This window comes from Canis lupus, chromosome 29 (genome assembly GCF_003254725.2).
Source record: "Canis lupus dingo isolate Sandy chromosome 29, ASM325472v2, whole genome shotgun sequence".
NCBI classification, from domain to species: domain Eukaryota; kingdom Metazoa; phylum Chordata; class Mammalia; order Carnivora; family Canidae; genus Canis; species Canis lupus.
In genome coordinates, this window is record NC_064271.1 from 22,529,942 (window position 1) to 22,549,084 (window position 19,143).

Consider the following 19,143-nt stretch of genomic DNA (forward strand, 5'->3'; position numbering starts at 1 on the left):
AATTCTTCTTAACAGGTTTTCCTTTCTCCATCTTGCCACAGCACCATTTTGAAAGATAATAAATCTATTATTCCTTCCTTTACCCTCATGATTAAGTATCCCAATAGCAGTGTTTCGTAAACATATCTACCTTCAGCATTTGAATGAGGTAGAAGAGTGAATTTATACATCCTGATTCAGAATCTGTAACCACAGCCCAAAGTAGGACAAAGAAACAGAAGTCTAATATTTAAGAATGTTTATGTTACTTCATAAGTTATTTAATTTGATATAAAAATTAGTCCACCAATGTTTACATGATTTTTATAATGCAGTAAGACCTAACATTTTTATTGTTTAGTAGTAATTATTAATTCCTGACCTTAAAAATAAAATCACCTGAAGATCTGGCTAAAAATGTAAGTGCAACAGCTCCACTTTCACAGATACTGATTTAGTAGGTATGATGGGTTTTTATAAAGCTCACCAAATATAAACCAGTAGTTCCCAAACAACACTTACAGTATCTCTCTTAGCCCTAACAAACTGTCTCACATTTGAATACAGCAAAATCTTAGTAAGAAGAAACCCCACCTTCAGTTATATCAGAAATTAATAAAATATTTATTGCTCTGGGTATAACCTATTTTCCCCTTTATATAAGAGCAGAGAGCCAGTGAAATACATGTGGCTAGAGTAAGGTATGTCATCATTTAATATGGGACATGTTACAGAAAGATACCATAAACTGAGTTTTTGCTTTTATTTTCAAGTATCTAGCTTCATTACAATTTTATAAATACTTACATTTTAACAAAGCACTCTTTCATATAACTAGGAGTCCTCTAATATTTCAAATATACTACTAACATATGGAACACATTTCCTTGGCTGAAGCTAGTAGAAGACAACAAAAGGAATGACTACATACTTGCATAGTTTTTGTTTCTTTAAATTCTGGTCATGCACCCTCCATTCCCACTAAAAAGAGCTAAAATAAAGCTGAAAACCAGGTTTCAAAATAAGACATATCAATTTACTTGCCCTGCCTGATTGCAGAAGACTACCCAATCCACAACATTAGCACAGCTGTGCTTGAAGAGTATCATTTATCAATTTTACCTATCAGTGCTAGTATCCTTTTCATCACTTTTTGCTTAAAAAAAAAAAAAAAGTGATGCTCCGCTAAAGGAAATGACTGCTTAAATGGTCTTGCAGCTCCCATACTTTCAGTCTATCTACAATTATTTTTAATTTTATTTTTTACAAACATGTAGTATATTATATTCATGTGATATTCGTACAATGTGTTATAGATGTCTAGAATGACAGTTTACAAATCTCACAGAATATGCATCTGCTCTGGGGTATTCACTCTGCCACAAAAATCCCATTTGACCAGTAGGATATTTTCATTAAGAACACAAACAATGCCCAAGACCTTATCCCCTGGCCTCAAGTATTTTTTAAAGGGTATTTCTTTTCCAGTAAGGTCTCCTTTTTACAAGGTCACGTAGAATAGTGCTCTGAAAGTGCCAAAAAATGGGAGAACTCCCAAGTTATCTTCTTTGGCAAAAATTAATCAATGCATTAGCAACCATCAAGGAAAATACACAGACAGCAAAATACAAAGGTTATCACAACATGCTCTGACTAGCCAATTCACAAAGCAGAAGGAAAAAGCAGTAGTGCTCTTGGAGAGAATGGATTATAAACTAAATCACCTGGCCTTAGAGCCAAGAAATACCCACAAACCAAAAAGAAATCAGGAGAGAGGAAAAGGGATGGAAGGCAGAAGACACCTACAGCAGGAGCAGCAGACACTGATAAGCACTGAAGAGGGCCAGAAATCAAGACGGAAACAGCTTCAAAGGCTGAGGAGACTGAAATAAAAATAAATCAGATCTCAATAAACCTTATTAAAAAAAAAAAAAAAAAGCTGGGGCTTTTTCACATGCTGCATGCAGGGCAAATGTAGCCAGCCTGAAACTTTCAGCAACCAAACAGGGGAATCAATTAGCTGCACATATTATAGGTAACCTCTAGGGCCTAATCTGCCAGATACAGAATTTTAGAAGTTTGTCTAAACACAGAAAGGCTGAGTTTACATGCCAGAGATGAATTCCTGAAATTAAAGAAAAAACTTTTTTTCAACAATTTATTCGTGTAAAAAGGCTGGTAAGCAGTTTCCATAGACAGTTTTGATGTAAAAACTCTGATTCTGGTTCTTTGCATGTGATGGGGAAAGTAACCAAGGCTGAATTTCTTTAAGATCATGCTGTTAACCATCCTCATTTATTTACCGCATGGTACAATCCAAAGGAGGAAATGGACGTTTCAGTTATTATAATGCAGCCAAGCAGGTTCTGAAAACTTAAGGGATGATTAGCCATATTCAAAATTTTAAAAATTGAAGGAGGAAATCCCAAGTAGCCGATAAAACTAAAACAGATCTAACAGGACAAGTGAATACAATGAATTTGAAACCAAAGGGAATAAATAAGAACTTTGCTAATTGTTTTATTTTAAAAATTATTTATTTTAAAAATATTTTTTCAAACCAAACCTAGTCATAGAAACAGTTAACCAGAGAACTGCACAAATTCATAAACCAAACAATAAAATGGAACTACAGATTTTAAATAAGCAGTTTTATGGAAAAAAACAACAACAACATTTTAGAAAAGGATCTTAGATCTAATGCATGTAAATCACACCTGAAGTTCAGAGCCTGCATTAGCAGCAGTCCTCAGATGAATCTAAATTTCCAAACATCTCCCTATCAATATGGTGTATTTTCTTTTTTTTTTTTTTTAATATGGTGTATTTTCAAAAGCAGGTGAGATTTAACATAACTATGCTCAGTATCCATATAATTTTGGAGATAAGTGAGCATAGCCCACATCCAACCTAAAGTTTTAAGCAAGCCAACCTCTGGGTAACTTGGTATCAAATATAATGAAATGAATCATGGTACTCATATGTAATGAAATGAATCATGGTACTCATATGTAATGAAATGAAATCATGGTACTCATATGTAATGAAATGAAATCATGGTAATCATATGTAAGGATTTCCAAACATTCAAACTTAATGGTGAATGATCCCACTATACTAAGATCTGACCACAAGGAAGGCATACTAATATGTTCAGACTACTGTTCTGCAACTAATTAGAAAGTGAGACATCTAATATAGTGTCAAACTAGGTCAAAACACATATTACAAGAATAAGCTGTATGAAACAAGCTATAAAATATAAAAGCCAATATACAAAATGGATACCAAGATTTCTCCAGGGACAAGATAAGGGAATGCTTTCCCTTATTAAAATTGTAAGTAGATGACAATACTTAATGGGCAACTACAGAAAGTGAATATACAAGCAGAATTTGTTGTAATCAGATATCTAATTATTAATAATATATGATGTAGGCAATCTAGCATTAAGTGGTAAATATCTGACAAAAGTAACTGGGAATTGGAGTTTTATTTAGCACAGTTTTTAGCTCAATTCTCCCCTTTTAGTCATTTAACATGCATTAGTTGCATCACAATTAATTAATAGTTTTTCTGGTCTTTCATAATTATCCTTACCATGCAATCTTACAAGTATTACAAAGTCAAAATTCCTGGATACAATGAAACTAAATTTGGTTCCCCTGGATGGTAACCATTCTCTCTCCTTTGTAAGCTGTGTTCTTCTAGCCTACCAGTCTTCTCCTTTATCTTCCCTCTGCTTTACCCCCAAGGCTTCAACGAACAAGGTTCACTGTTCCCTTTCTCCTTGTCAGGTGTCCTAGTTGCTAGACAATTTAAGGCAATAAAAATGGTTATTTAAGACTTTGGAAAGCTTAACCACCATCACATGAAAGAGCAAGGAGAATGACACCACAAATAAAAGGATGAAAACACTATGAAAATAGGTTCTTGATCTCTGCAATGAGGTAGTATTGAGCAACAGAACCAAAAGGGTCTGGGTTAAGGGGGCATGAATAGGAAGGAGAATAAGGATGTGAAGAAAGCAAATACTCTTTTGCCCCAGTGTTTCTAAAGCTTTGTAATCAAGGCAAGTACATTTTTAGCACAACTTTTAGCATCAATATGATTTCAGGACTAAGTACAGTACCCTTTTCCTGCTAAAATCATACTTCTCCACCTATTTCTAAAATGCCTAAAATTTCTTCAACAAAAATCAGAGTTGAAAAACTTAAAAAACCAAGTATAACCAGGGCATTTACAAGATAATGTGATTCAATTTTATTGTATTCAAATGGGATGTTTTGACAGAGGAAGGGGCGTATAAGATCACAGATATTTGGAAGGGAAGAACTACTAATGTAAGGAAGGAAGCATAAAGGAAAAGAAGCAAAATAGAGACACTAAAGTTGAGGACGTCACGGTTTGGAAGGAGAGGTGACTATACCTCCTAATTCCTTTGAGATAAATCTCTAAATATCCTTCACATTGCAAGATTCTTGGAGAAGCCCCAAAATGTCCTTCCTTTTTCATATCCTGCTGTGGCCCTCCTTTTTTTTTTGGGGGGGGGGCCCTCCTATAAGTAACGATACATAAAACTTCACTTGCTCACAAATCTCAGAAGAAGCCATGTCTTTTCATGATTTGCTCCACTTTTGACATAAACTCTTCTTGTGGTTTAAGTCCCAGTACAAACAGGTTTTTCTTTGCCCCCTCATTTTATTCTAAAGTGGTCACTGCTTTATCTTTTGCTCCCAAAGCATACAATTCATACTTCAGTTTGTATCCAGTTGTACAGGCCAAAAGTTGTGGTCTTCCCTGACTCCTTTGCCACATTTATATTCCTTATCAATTCATTAGCAAATCCATTAGCTCAACCTTTAAAATAGGTCCAGGGGTGCGGGTGATTCTTGATTTTGGCTCAAGTCATGATCTCAGGGTCCTGGGATTCTCTTCAGCAGGGAGTCTGCTTAAGGATTTCTCTCGCCCCTACCCCAACTTGCATGCACATGCACGCGCTCTCTCTCTCATTCTCTCAAACAAATCTTTAAAAAACAATAATAAAATAGGTCCAAAATATGGCCATCTTCCACAACCTCCACTGCTACCTTTCTGGTACAAGTCACCATCACCTTTCACTGGATTACTGCAAGAGTTGTCTGATCTCCCTGTACACTTGTACACTCAACAATCAATGTGCTATTCAACAGCCAAATTTTTCTTTTTAATCTTAAGTAGGATCATGTCATTCTTCTCAAAATATTCAGAGGTTTTTCATCTCATTCTGAGTAAAAAACAAAACTCTATGGGCTATACAATCCACGACAAATTATCTCTCAGACCTATGCTCTCCATTCCCTCTCTTGTTTTTATAGCACTCCAGGGACCTGCCAAATGTGCTCCAGATTCATGGCCTTTGCTTTACCTGCTCTTTCCAAACTTCTTTCACATGGTTTATTCATTCACCTCTTTCAGATTTCTGCTCCAAAGTGATTTTCTCAGTGAAATCTTCTCTGATTGCTCAATCCAATGCTACAACATCCTGAATTCCCTTTTCTACTTTTTTTTCCCACCATCTTCCTTACTGTATGTTTTGCTTATTGTTTATTGTCTCTTTCTACAAGAACACAAATTTCACGAAAGCAGGTTTTTTATTTGGTTCTCTTCACTACTAAATTGCCAACATCTAGCAGTGTCTGTAATATGACATGCTAGATAAGTACTTACAGAATGAATGAATCCATGTCTGCCTATCCAAATACTAAACAATAAAGGCAGGCACAATACCTTTTAATTTCTGTACTCTTCTTCATCTCTAAAAAAGAGAGCACAGTATTTGGCACATAATTCACATTTACTACACGTTAAATTGGCCAATCATTTACCCGTATTCTCACAGAGGAAAACAGAATATATATAATATAGGAAGATATTTAATTCTGCATGGCTGATGGTAAGTGCACGTTAGTAGGAAACAGTGATGGAAAAGTGCCTCATCTCTGCTCCCGATAGTAAAAGATTTTGCTGTCATAATGGTTTCCTTTAAAGCAAATGACTGGGCCAAACACCTTGTTTCAGATAGGCAGCTTTTTCACTGTCAAGTAAGATACAAGAGAAATTTACAACAGGGAAAAGAAAACCCAGCCAACTATAAGGTTTATTATGGTCTTATCAATCTAACTTACAGATACAAAAGTAATTAAGTTTAAATGAGACTAGTTTATTTTAGGGTTATTTCCCCAAATTCTAGTTTTGTAAGTAGTGGTATATTTAGTACTGCTTATTGCATAGGAAAATCAAAGACTAATTTTCTAACAAATGCCAATGCTACTGGGACTCACCCAATAAAAAAATCTTTGGTGAATGAGGAATTTTACTGCCTTTGAGTGATTCTAATCACTTCCCCAGAGCAATGCATCTCTGGAAAGTTTCGGTTATTGGAAAAATCTCTTGACATGCGTACACATCAAGTAACTGATTGCTAGATCATTATTCTTATTTTATAATCACACAGATGCTGTGATAAATAAAACATAAAAATAACTGTAAAGTATTAGTAGTCTTACAGCAGCTCTGTTATTTTCTCAATACAACTTCTGTGACATGGGAGTGATGTTAAAGAGGAATCCTCGGGGATCCCTGGGTGGCACAGCGGTTTGGTGCCTGCCTTTGGCCCAGGGCGTGATCCTGGAGACCCGGGATCGAGTCCCACATCTGGCTCCTGGTGCATGGAGTCTGCTTCTCCCTCTGCCTATGTCTCTGCCTCTCTCTCTCTCTGCGTGACTATCATAAATAAATAAAAATAAAAATAAAAAAAAAGAGGAATCCTCATATTCCAAAAGATTGGGAACAACTGCCCCAGAGCTTTCAGTTATCATTCTATATAGTAGTATCTTTCACTTTTAGAGATAACATTGCTGGATAAATGGGCATTTTCCCCATTTCGGTACTTACACTTAATGGACAGTATGGAAAGAAGTAACTTGGATTTGAATCTTAACTATCCTACTAGCTAGCTTTTAAATCAACAGACACTTTACTTCAATAAGCTTCAATTTCCTCACTTATAAAATGAGATGGAATCCATCTTCCCAACCACTTCATTAGAGCCTTACAAGATAACATCAGAATGGAAGTTACATTAGAAAGTATGATAGAAATATTACTACGTAGTAGAGGGCATGGAGGTAATGTGCAGCTGAAATGGTTAAGTTCAGACTTAAACGCTAAGCTGAAGAGTTTTCAGACTTGACTCTACAGAAAATAAAGAAGCATTTGAGGTCTTGAGAAGAAAGCAGGGATACTTGTGGTGGTGGCGTTATGTATCTGTGCAAATCAATACGGCAAATACACCTTCAAAGAAATCTAACAGCATTGTGAACAGATGACTAGGAGTGGAAAGAACTTAAGGCTATTTAATAGTCCAAAGGAGAGATAGAAATTTGGAATACAGCAGATAGAGGATAACAGTAGACTGACCTAAGTACTGTAAAAGGACCTGAAAAGCTACATTTTAACAGTGGGGGGAAAGGGAAGAATTTCAATGCAAGCAGATAGGTGGGACAATAACTCAAGAAAAATTTTTTTTTACTTATTTTGTTACTGGAAAAGATTGAGTTTAGATGTGTTAAATTTGAGACATCTGGAGATACCCAAGTAGCTATATCCAACAAGGGTGTGAAATTAAACCTCAGAAAGAAGAGGCTGTACACAGAGCTGTAGATCTGGGAGGTAGCTGTTTAAGACAGATGAAGACTTTAGAGAAAAGAGTGAGAAGAATAAGGGACTACTGAATAAAGAACCCAGAGAACACCAAAATCAGAAGAATTAGAAAAAGTGGACAGAAGTCAAAACAGGGAAGGAAAAAAAAAAGAATTTAAGAAAGGATGACAGAATCCATTATGAACACTGTAACTTACAGAAATATTAAGAGATGAAATTCAGATGATGTGTCAAGAGTTCTATATCTGATTTAAAATTAAATACTGGGCAGCCCCGGTGGCTCAGCAGCTTAGCGCCACCTTCAGCCCAGGTGGTGTGATCCTGGAGTCCCAGAATCGAGTCCCACATTGGGCTCCCTGCATGGAGCCTGCTTCTCCCTCTGCCTGGGTCTCTGCCTCTCTCTGTGTCTCTCATGAATAAATAAATAAAATCTTTTTAAAAAATAAATTAAATTAAATACTAAGAGGATTAGAGGATACTTTTGACTTGGTTCATGTTTATAAAATATTATTTTCCTCTGATGAAAAATCTGTGGGCTCCCAGAGTAAGCCTTCTCCAGTATCTCCCTAAGTCAACAGTTTGGAGTTGGTGAGTCACATTCTTTCCTCACATACCTTCAACAAACTTAGTTGAAGTATAAAAACAGGCTGAAGGTGACAAGGGAATGCCTGCGACCCCACTGCCTTCAAGGATTAACAATCTTAAATGATGCTGATAAGCAAAAAGGCTATAAAACGTGAAGGTCATTTTCTAGAGAGATGATGTTTGTTTTGCTTTCTTATCAGTCTACACATGCTTACTATAAAGGCCTAGAGGTCATGATAACACATAACTCTTAGCTTTATTTTTAATTTTTATGAAAATGATAAAAATGAGCTTCCTAATCTTAGTTTCCTGCTCACACAAAAACTGAACTCAAGTCCATTTCCATTTAATTCTGTATCTTTATTTAAAATATTATCTCTTTTATTTATAGCACAATCAATAACTGACTTCCATCTATATGCCTACATGGCCAAGGATATTGTTTATATTCTATTTAAAGTTGCAACGGATTATTTTTCTCAAAAAAAAAAAAGTATTTGAGCACTTCACAAGTTGAGTTTTAGATACTTGAGAAGTTTCATTATCCAGAACCTCATTATCTAGCAGTACCAGATAGAATTGGCATTAAGTCTCAACATTTTGCTGCCAGTAACTCATTTACCCATCTTACCAAGCCAGAAATCTGGAAGTCATCCTAGAATCTCCTTTTCTCTAACTCCCAAAGATTAATCATTCACCACAGTTAAACAGCTCCCAAAAAAGTTCCTCAACCACCATTATCCCTTGTCTGAGTATTAACCATTTACCTAAACTAACTGTGCCTCAAATTATAATGATCAGATTTGGGGCTTATGTTTAGATATTTAACATTTGGTAATATATTCTATCTTTACAGTACTAAAAGACTGTAAGTATAGCATGTCAATGCAAAATCAAAGAACTGTTCCTTTCAACAAAGCACCTGACTTATCACATGATCATTCTATCATCTTATCTAGGAATAAGTGCCTCCAGTTATTCCAAAATGCTATATTCTCCCACAACCCATAGGCCTGAGTTAGATTTTCCATCCCCTTTTCTGCTAACATTTATACATAAAAAACAATGTTAATTTCTTAAAGCACAAAAGTAGCAAACCCTAATCTCAATAAAGGAAAATGTTCATAAAGATCTTGATTATATTACAGATAAAGGAACAAATCTATTCATATAATTATAATGAATTTCTTTATAAATTTGTATTTAGTCAAAAGTCACTAATTTAGTATTTTGCTAAAATCTAAAAATACAATAAAATGTTAAAAACATGGCAGTTACCTGAGGAGAGTCAAAAGGATATCGACTACTAAACTTAAATAGAAGCTGAAATTTTTCCCCTTCATATAAGGTACCTGGTGCACCTTCCATGTCTACGATCCACCTAGAATAGGAAAAAAAACAAAAACAAAAAAACTTCAGATAAGAAGAATTGGGGTGAGAAAGAAAAGGGAAGACTGAAGACTTCCTTTAAGCCAGGCATTGGGATAGGAGTCATTCATGTGTAACAGTGCACTTCATTCTCCCAACAATTAGAGTTGGTATCAACACCCCTTGCCCTATATCCTTCTCTGACGCTCAAAGGTTAAGTAACTAGATCAAAGTCAGGCAACTAGCAAAGGACAGAGCCAAATTTTAATCCAGGTCTAAGAACACAAAATGAAAACCCAACTCAAGTGTGCTGACACCAAATCCTGCACTCTTGATACTCAATTTATGCTGTCTTATTTTTCCAAAACAGTATTTCCACAATGACTGAAAAGATTTTATATAGATAATATCAAACTAATGAACTGCCCATCTGATATCACTTTAAAAGCAATGGACGAAGTAGGTATCAAAAATGACTAGAGAATTTGTGGCTGTTAGATCTATCTTCTCGTCAGTGTTCTAGAGACCAAAGGAAAAAGCAGCTAAACTAACATTAGTCCACTTACTCTGATAGCTACTCAAGGCTCTATACTGTCTTTCCTTTGTCTGTTTCAGGTATTTAATGAAACTCAGAAGAGATTTCCATGGCCTCTTTACAAGCTTACTTTGTTTCCACATATAATAATCATGAATACAAATCTCTCTTTTTTTTTTTTTAAATTTTTATTTATTTATGATAGTCACACACAGAGAGAGAGAGAGAGAGGCAGAGACATAGGCAGAGGGAGAAGCAGGCTCCATGCACCGGGAGCCCGACGTGGGATTCGATCCCGGGTCTCCAGGATCGCGCCCTGGGCCAAAGGCAGGCGCCAAACCGCTGCGCCACCCAGGGATCCCTACAAATCTCTTTTAAATTATAACCTGTACACTTATCTCTTGTTTATTTATTTAAAGTAAGCTCTACACCCAGCAAGGAGCTTGAACTCACAACCCCGAGATCAAGAGTCACATGCTCTATCAACTGAGCCAGCCAGGACCCCCTATCTCTTGCGCTTTAAAAAAAAAAAAAAAGGAGGGGAAGGAGTCTTTTCTCCCTCTCCCTTTCCCTCTGCCCCTCCCCCTGCTTATGCTCTCTCTCTCTCTCTCTCTCTCTCTCTCGCAAATAAATAAATCTTAAAAATAAATGAAATAAATAAATTTCAAAAAAGGGAAACTGGGGTGCCTGGATGCCTCAGTCAGTTAAGCATCCAACTCTCCATTTCAGCTCAAGTCATGATCTCAGGGTCCTGAAATCAAGCCCCTCCAAACCTAGTGTGGAGCCTGTTTAAGATTCTCTCTCTTCCTCTGCTCCTTCCTACCACTCATGCACGCATTCTCTCTCTAAAAAATTAATTAAAAAAAAATAGATAAAATTTTTAAAAAGGGGATAGGAGTAGAAAATGATTTTTTTAAAAGGATTAATGGTGGCAAAGATGATGGGGCCACACTGAGAAGCAAAAGTGGACCAACCATAAGAATGAGTTCCTAATTATAGCACTAGCCAATTCCTTTCCTCTTAAACTTTTTACGTATAGAAATTTATTACTTTAAGTATAGAGAAACTAAAGGAACTAATATTGAGAATACAGTGTTGAGGTTCTAGTCATCACCCCACATACTATGGAGTTAGGAGCTTATAATAAACGTGCCTACTCTCTAAAAGCAATCAGCTAACATATACAGGGCCTTAGGAGCATAGCTAATTCATTTTTGGAATGCATGTTCAATACCATACATGGTAATAAAAGGTATGACCATAGAGCCAAGACGTAATATTTTACAGTGAAATTACACAGGACTGTACCTTAGCTGTGTGGCCATGAATAAGCTGTTCTATTTCTCTCATTTTAACTATTTAAATTATAAAAGATATAAAAAACAAAGTTAAAAGTTCATTAAAAAAAGGTATTCATCCCAAAGTGTTGGAAAGATAACTGGCGTTATGCATGTAAAACAGACAGTACTTTCCTGACATAAAAACACAGTAAATTAAATACAATGTATAAGCTGTACTATAAACAACAACAACAACAACAAACTATTCTCTTTATAAACTGTGTCGTTCCTGGCCATCAAAATCCCCTTTTTATTATTCTCCTCTGACACCCACTATGCACAGTGACTATTCCAAGGAAAATCAGAGGACTTCCTGGTGCCCTTTCTTAAAGATATCTGACAGAGTTAGAGCGTTTAGAGCATGAGCTAGCTCGAGCAGGGTTGGAAGAACAGAGGGGAAGTGAGAGGGAGGTTCTCAAGCAGACTCTAGATTGAACACAGAGCCCAACTGTGGGCTCGATCTCAGGACCCTGAGTTCATGATCTAAGTCAAAGCCAAGAGTCCAGAGTTGAACCAACTGAGCCACCCAGGGAACACCTCCTGGTGCCCTTTCATTCTGTTTATAGGGCAAATTTTAAAACATAATGTACCATATATTTACATGTGATCTATCCCAACAGCTTTTAAATAATAGCTAAGCAAATACCTCAGTAATCCTTCCAATATCTGGGTGAGATAGGTCAAAGGCGGCATAATTTTCAACATTGTGCAGGATAATTTTAAATAACTTTTTGCTAATTGAAAAAGCAATCAATGTATGTCCACTATAGAAAATTTAGAAAGATATAAATAAACAAAAATACCCAAAAATAATCAGCGCTGAAGTACTTCGGGTACCTTTCATTCTAGATATTTTGTAGTTTCTTTATCGATGGAATTGATACCTGATAGTTAAATTACAGAAATTCAAATTATCAGTGTTTATGGGATGCCTGGGTTAAGGGTCTGACTCTTGATTTTGGCTCACGTCACAATCTCAGGGTCCTGAGACTGAGTCCTGTGTCGGGCTCCATACTGGGCATGGAGTCTACTTAAGAGTCTCTCTCTTCCTCTGCCCACTCTCAACCCCCACAATTCTCTCTAAAAAATAATAAGATTAAAATTTAAAAATATAAAAAATTTAAAAAACAAATCCTCAGTGTTTATGAGTCTAATTAAGAGCATACGTTCCTGAGAAGAAGTCTTCCTGTGAGTAGCTATTGTTTCAGGATTCTAATGTTTAAAAACATATTTTTCATACATTCATAGCTCCTACTCAAAGAAACAGCCAACTATTCTACTCCAAAGGAAAAACTAGCTCTGTTGGATATATTACAACAGGATACACACCAATATGGCCTCTCTAAGGAATTTTCAAAAGTAATCATGACTATATAAAAGTTGTGCATTTCAGGCTTTAACTGAGGGGATGGCATTCCAAGGTCTTAACCTGAGAAATAATTTCCCTGTTAATAATATCTACATTGTTTCCAAACTGTCTCTATAACATGTAATGCTGAAATGAGCATAGTTAATTCTAAGTTAATTTTTTTTTTAAAGTAAGCTCTATGCCCACCAACAGGGGGCTTAAATTCACAACTGCGAGATCAAGAGTTGCACATTCTACTGAATGAGCCAACCAGGCACCCTTGGTTCTAGGTCTCTGTTTCTTCCTTAGGACAGCATAGGGGTTTATTTATTAGTTCAAAGGATATGATACTCTTATTTTTAAAGGTCTTAATACATGCTACCAAACTGTCTTCCAGAAAGTGTTTTTCATCATTGTTCTTATGCTACTTAAACACATCTTTTAAGATCTAATTTTTTTAGACTACTTTTATACCCTGGAAGATAGTCAAAGATAATAAAAATTTTGTGATTCATTTACAATAAATTATTTTTAAAAGAGAAATTGTTTGACAAACATCTCTAAATGACAGGTTTATTCTGTAACAAAGATAAAGCTATTTAGCTATTTTGGTAGTTACAATTTGTGGTATAACTGCTTGACAATCTATACAAACGTTTCCATTTGTACAAATGTAAAACATTCCTTTAACTTTTTATAAATCACTGTTATGTGGGTCCCACCCTTAACAAAAAAAGGAAAGGTTGAAAGAGGAAGCACTTGGTTATTACCAATGAAAATGGAATATAATCTATTTGTTTAGTTATACAGAACAAAAATACCTCTTAATGGGGCACCTGGGTGGCTCAGTGGTTGAGTGTCTTGCCTTTGGCTCAAGGCATGATCCCGGGGTCCTGGGATCAAGTCCCATACCAGGCTCTCTCTCCACAGGGAGCCTACTTTTCCCTCTGCCTATGTCTGCCTCTCTTTGTCTCTCACAAATTAATAAACAAAATCTTTTAAAAATGTATATAATAATTATATATATAATTATATATATCTTAATTATATATCTAAATGTGTGTTCTATTTTCAAATTTTGTTTGATAGAAATGAAAAATCAATTGAGAATTACAAAAAGAAGTGGAAAACCTTAAATGCATATTACTAAATAAAAGAGGCCAATCTGAAAGGCTACACTGTATGATTCCAACTATATGACTGTCTGGAAAAGGGAAAACTACAGAGATAGTAAAAAGATCAGTGGCTGGGGAGATGATGAACAGCTGGAGCACAGGGGATTTTTAGGCCAGTGAAAATATTCTGTATGATACCATAATGATGATATATGTCGTTGCACATTCACCCAAATCCTTAGAACATATAACACCCATAATAAATTATAATGCAAACTATAGACTTTGGGAGATTATGATGCGTCAATCATGCTTCATCAATTTTAACCAATGGATGTTGATAATGGGGGAGGCTGTGCATGTGTGAGAGCAGAGGGTATGTGGGAAATCTCTGTACCTTCTGCTCGATTTTGCAGGGAACCTAAAAATGCTTGAGGACCTAGCAATGTTTTAAAGACTGTTACAGAGCTAGAGATCTGTACCCATTTTCAAACAATGTAACCAGCCAAACATCAATAGGTCCATTCTTCATATCCCTGATTTTAAAAAGCATAACTTCTGGGATCCCTAGTTGGCGCAGCGGTTTGGCACCTGCCTTTGGCCCAGGGCGCCATCCTGGAGACCCGGGATCGAATCCCACGTCGGGCTCCCGGTGCATGGAGCCTGCTTCTCCCTCTGCCTGTGTCTCTGCCTCTCTCTCTCTCTCTCTCTCTCTGTATGACTATCATAAATAAATTAAAAAATAAAAAATAAAAAGCATAACTTCTGTCTTAAGTATGGACTCAAACCTCACAAAGGTAACTAAAAGTTATGTTTCTGGGTAGCCCCGGTGGCGCAGCGGTTTGGCGCCACTTGCAGTCCAGGGCGTGATCCTGGAGACCCTGGATCGAGTCCCGCGCCGGGTTTTCTGTGTGATGCCTGCTTCTCCCTCTGCCTGTGTCTCTACCTCTCTCTCTCTCTCTGTCTCTATGAATAAATAAATAAATCTTTAAAATAAAATAAAATAAATAAAATAAAATAAAATAAAATAAAATAAAATAAAATAAAATAAAATAAAATAAAAGCCATGTTTCTCTAAAAGGATAAATATGTCCATGAATTTTGGTCACTTTTGCTCTCTTGACCTAGAATGTCAAAAAGCATTTAAATTATGCTTTTTGGGGATCCCTAGGTGGCGCAGCGGTTTGGTGCCTGCCTTCGGCCTAGGGCGCGATCCTGGAGACCCGGGATCGAATCCCACATCGGGCTCCCGGTGCATGGAGCCTGCTTCTCCCTCTGCCTGTGTCTCTGCCTCTCTCTCTGTGACTATCATAAATAAAAAAAAAAAAAGAAAGAAAGAAATTATGCTTTTTGTCCTACAATTTAGTCTATAGTAAACTTTTATCGTGTTGCCTCCCATCCCTTTAATGTTTTTGGAGTTTTGTTTTTTTTTTTTAAGGAGAGGTTTCATTATTTTAAATCCTCCCCCATCCCCACCCCCAATTTCAGAACATTTACCCTTGCCTAACAAAACTATTAAATCAAAGGAGTGGTAAAAATAGACTATACTGGATTGTGAGATCTTAGGATGACACTCTTGAAAACATTTCAAACTAATTCAAATGCTCATTTTTTTATGAGAGGACACATATCTCTCTATGCTTCTTGGTTTCTTATCTGGGAAAAGACTTCTTTCTTTACGTCTTCTAAGGAAGGAGCAGAATTAGAATACTTCTTGTGTCTTCTATACACTTCACTTCTTCATCTTCATGAAGAAGTTTCTTATCTATTAAAAGAGGTTGCTAAATAGTCTGACATTCATTTAGTTACCCTTCTCTCAGGGCAATTAATGTATTCAGGGAATGGAGACATATCTTGACTCCTACTTTCTTTCAAATCTTTACATGTGATTTCGAAAAATTTGACAAACAACCTCATTCCAAATTGTTCTATCTTATTTTTTAAAGATTTTATTTATTTATTCATGAAAGATAGGGGGATCCCTGGGTGGCGCAGCGGTTTGGCGCCTGCCTTTGGCCCAGGGCGCGATCCTGGAGACCCGGGATCGAATCCCACATCGGGCTCCCGGTGCATGGAGCCTGCTTCTCCCTCTGCCTGTGTCTCTGCCTCTCTCTCTCTCACTGTGTGCCTATCATAAATAAATAAAAAAAAAAAAATTAAAAAAAAAAAAAAAAAAAAAGAAAGATGCTGAGAGAGGCAGAACATGGGCAGAGGGAGAAGCAGGCTCCCTGCAGAGAACCTGATGCGGAACTTGATCCCAGGACTCCGGGATCACAACCTGAGCTGAAGGCAGATGCTCAACCACTGAGCCACTCAGGTGCCCCACACTGCTCTATTTTAGATGGAAATCACTTCATAAACAAAGTTAGACCAAAGTCTTTATAGGATGCATCTTTAGCAGGAAACATTTAAAAATATTACTGATCAACATTGGTTTTTGTTTTATTATTGTTTTTTAAAAGATTTTATTTATTCATTTGACAGAGAGAGAGCACAAGCAAGGGGAGTAGCAGGCAGAGGGAGGAAAAGCAGGCTCCCTGCTGAGCAGGGAGCAATGTAGGGCTTGATTCCAGGACCCTGGGATCATGACCTGAGCCAAAGGCAAATGCTTAACTGACTGAGCCATCCAGGCTCCCAAAAATATATTTTTTTTAAAAAAAAGGTTTACAAATCACACATTATATACAATGAGTATGATACTATCCTATGACACAAAATGGCATATATAAATGCACAGAATAAGAATTATCCATCTTTTGATGGAAGAGTGGGATGGAATATGAAAAATTCTACATTTTATTTTTTTTAAAGATTTATTTATTTTGGGGGTGGGAAGAGGGGCAGAGGGAGGAGAAAGACTCCCCACTGAGCACAGAGCCCAACACAGGGTGAAATCTTACAACCCTTAACTGAAATCAAGAGCTGAAATCAAGAGCCATGGATGTTTAATCAACTGAGCCACCCAGGTGCCCCCAAATTCTACATTTTAAAAAGTAAGTATATTTTCAAACATTACACTAATAATAAAAGAAGTATTTCAAAAACTAAATACTTACTGTGTAATTGAATTTTGCACACTCTTTTCATTTAAAGTCATTCCAGGAGGTGGGTCATTTTGCAAAGCCAACAGTTCTTTCTGCAGTCGTTTCTAAAAAAGAGTATCAACAATTTGTACTTCAAAAAAATGACATCTTTCTAGTTTCACAGATTGAATCTTTTATGCCTACCTCTCTAATTTTTAATTTTGTCCTATAATTAAAACAAAAACATTTCTAAATATATTTGTAAACATTGATGCTGTAAAGTGATCATACAGAGCAGCCATCTACCTACAGAACTTCACTGTTACTCCACTGAGGTTATAAGATCTCAGCCTAAGTTATAACTGCTTACAAATTTTAGCAGTGTTTCCTTTACTGCTTTCCAATAATAAAAACCATAGTTCTCCATCATCCTTAAAAAAAATGTATCATTTCAGACATACAAGCTTTTCAAAAAAACTATACAAATAACCGTATACAAAAAGCCTTCTTGAAAATGTTTTGGATAATGTTAATTTATAATTTACATCCCATATTTGTTTCCTTAAATAGGATACTTGCACAGAATTTATTTTTTTATATAAATTTATTTTTTATTGGTGTTCAATTTGCCAACATATAGAATAACACCCAGTGCTCATCCCATCAAGTGGCCCCCTCAGTGCCCATCACCCAGTCACCCCCACCCCCCGCTCACCTCCAACACCCCTAGTTCGTTTCCCAGAGTTAGGAGTCTCTCATGTTCTGTCTCCCTTTCTGATATTTCCCACTCATTTTTTCTCCTTTCCCCTTTATTCCCTTTCACTATTTTTTATATTCCCCAAATGAATGAGACCATATAGTGTTTGTCCTTCTCCGATTGACTTATTTCACTCAGCATAATACCCTCCCCAGTTCCATCCACATCGAAGCAAATGGTGGGTATTTGTCATTTATTTCCACATAATTCAAACTTTCTATACCAGAATATATCGGGGTCCAAGATATGCAGTTATTTTTCTACATATTGGATGCCCCTAATTGGCTGTATTTTACATTCTTGTTCGTATAGTTTCTATTGCTCAATTCTTCCCATATTATCACTAATGGACATTCTTTTTCAGTATACAAGAAAGCAAAACAAAACCCACCAAAGCCCATAGATTAGGAGTTTAAAAACCAAATAGCTAATGTTATTAGAATTGTATGTAACACTATAAAATAAACTTTTTTCTTTTTTTTATAATAAATTTATTGGTGTTCAATTTACCAACATACAGAATAACACCCAGTGCTCATCCCGTCAAGTGCCCCCCTCAGTGCCCATCACCCATTCACCCCCACCCCCCACTCTCCTCCCCTTCCACCACTCCTAGTTCGTTTCCTAGAGTTAGGAGTCTTTATGTTCTGTCTCCCTTTCTGATATTTCCCACACATTTCTTCTCCTTGCCCTATATTCCCTTTCACTATTAATAAAATAAACTCTTAATGAGCATCTTTTCTGCATTAAAGTAGACAAGCATGGATATCTGTTCAGAACTCAACAATTCTCTGCTTAAAAGCTACCCTGTGCTTTTTCTGGAATGAAATGTTACTAACAATATAGCAAATGTTTCTAGATCTTTTCAATGTATGATACCTTCAAATAAGTTTAACATCATCTAGCACCATTACAGATTCGAAAACTCCTCCCTTCTTTGTTGACAATCAATGTAAAAAACTTATTAATACTTGGCCCACCAGCAGCTATTTGCGGACCACTATGCCTTTGCTTTTGTCTCTGTGGCCCTTCTGCAATCACCTCCTATGTTTGTTTGGCTATTACTTCACAAGGAGGACAAACTATGCTGATCACAGCAACCCCCGGGCCTAGAATATGCTCTAAAACATTTGCTAATAAATCAGTAAATGTTAAAAAAAAAAAAAAAAAAAAAAGAAGAAGACGACGACGACTCCTAAATGGCTCTTTAAGTGGCCAAGAATGAAACAAACCCTCCCTCAGATCCTACAATATCATAATTGCTAATAACAGTGAAAATAAAGTATCAGCTATTTGCAATTTCTGACCTTAGCTGCCTTTAAAAATGCAAAATAATGACAAACTGAGGACTAAAGAAAAATTCTAATTATCAAAAATATAGAAATAAAG

At 36.3% G+C, this 19,143-nt stretch overlaps 1 protein-coding gene across 7 annotated transcripts in view; it reads right to left on the reverse strand.

Annotated features, from left to right (window-relative positions):
• The window catches only part of UBE2W (ubiquitin conjugating enzyme E2 W), a 111,287-nt gene that overhangs the window by 51,311 nt on the left and 40,833 nt on the right, over positions 1 to 19,143 (reverse strand). For all 7 annotated transcript variants that reach the window (XM_025478021.3, XM_049103689.1, XM_035708300.2 and 4 more), the window contains 2 exons: positions 17,031 to 17,122; positions 9,547 to 9,649 (listed from right to left, as the gene is read on the reverse strand). In XM_025478021.3, coding sequence (XP_025333806.2) covers positions 9,547 to 9,649; positions 17,031 to 17,122 — 195 coding nt within the window. The remainder of the gene's footprint in view (positions 1 to 9,546; positions 9,650 to 17,030; positions 17,123 to 19,143) is intronic.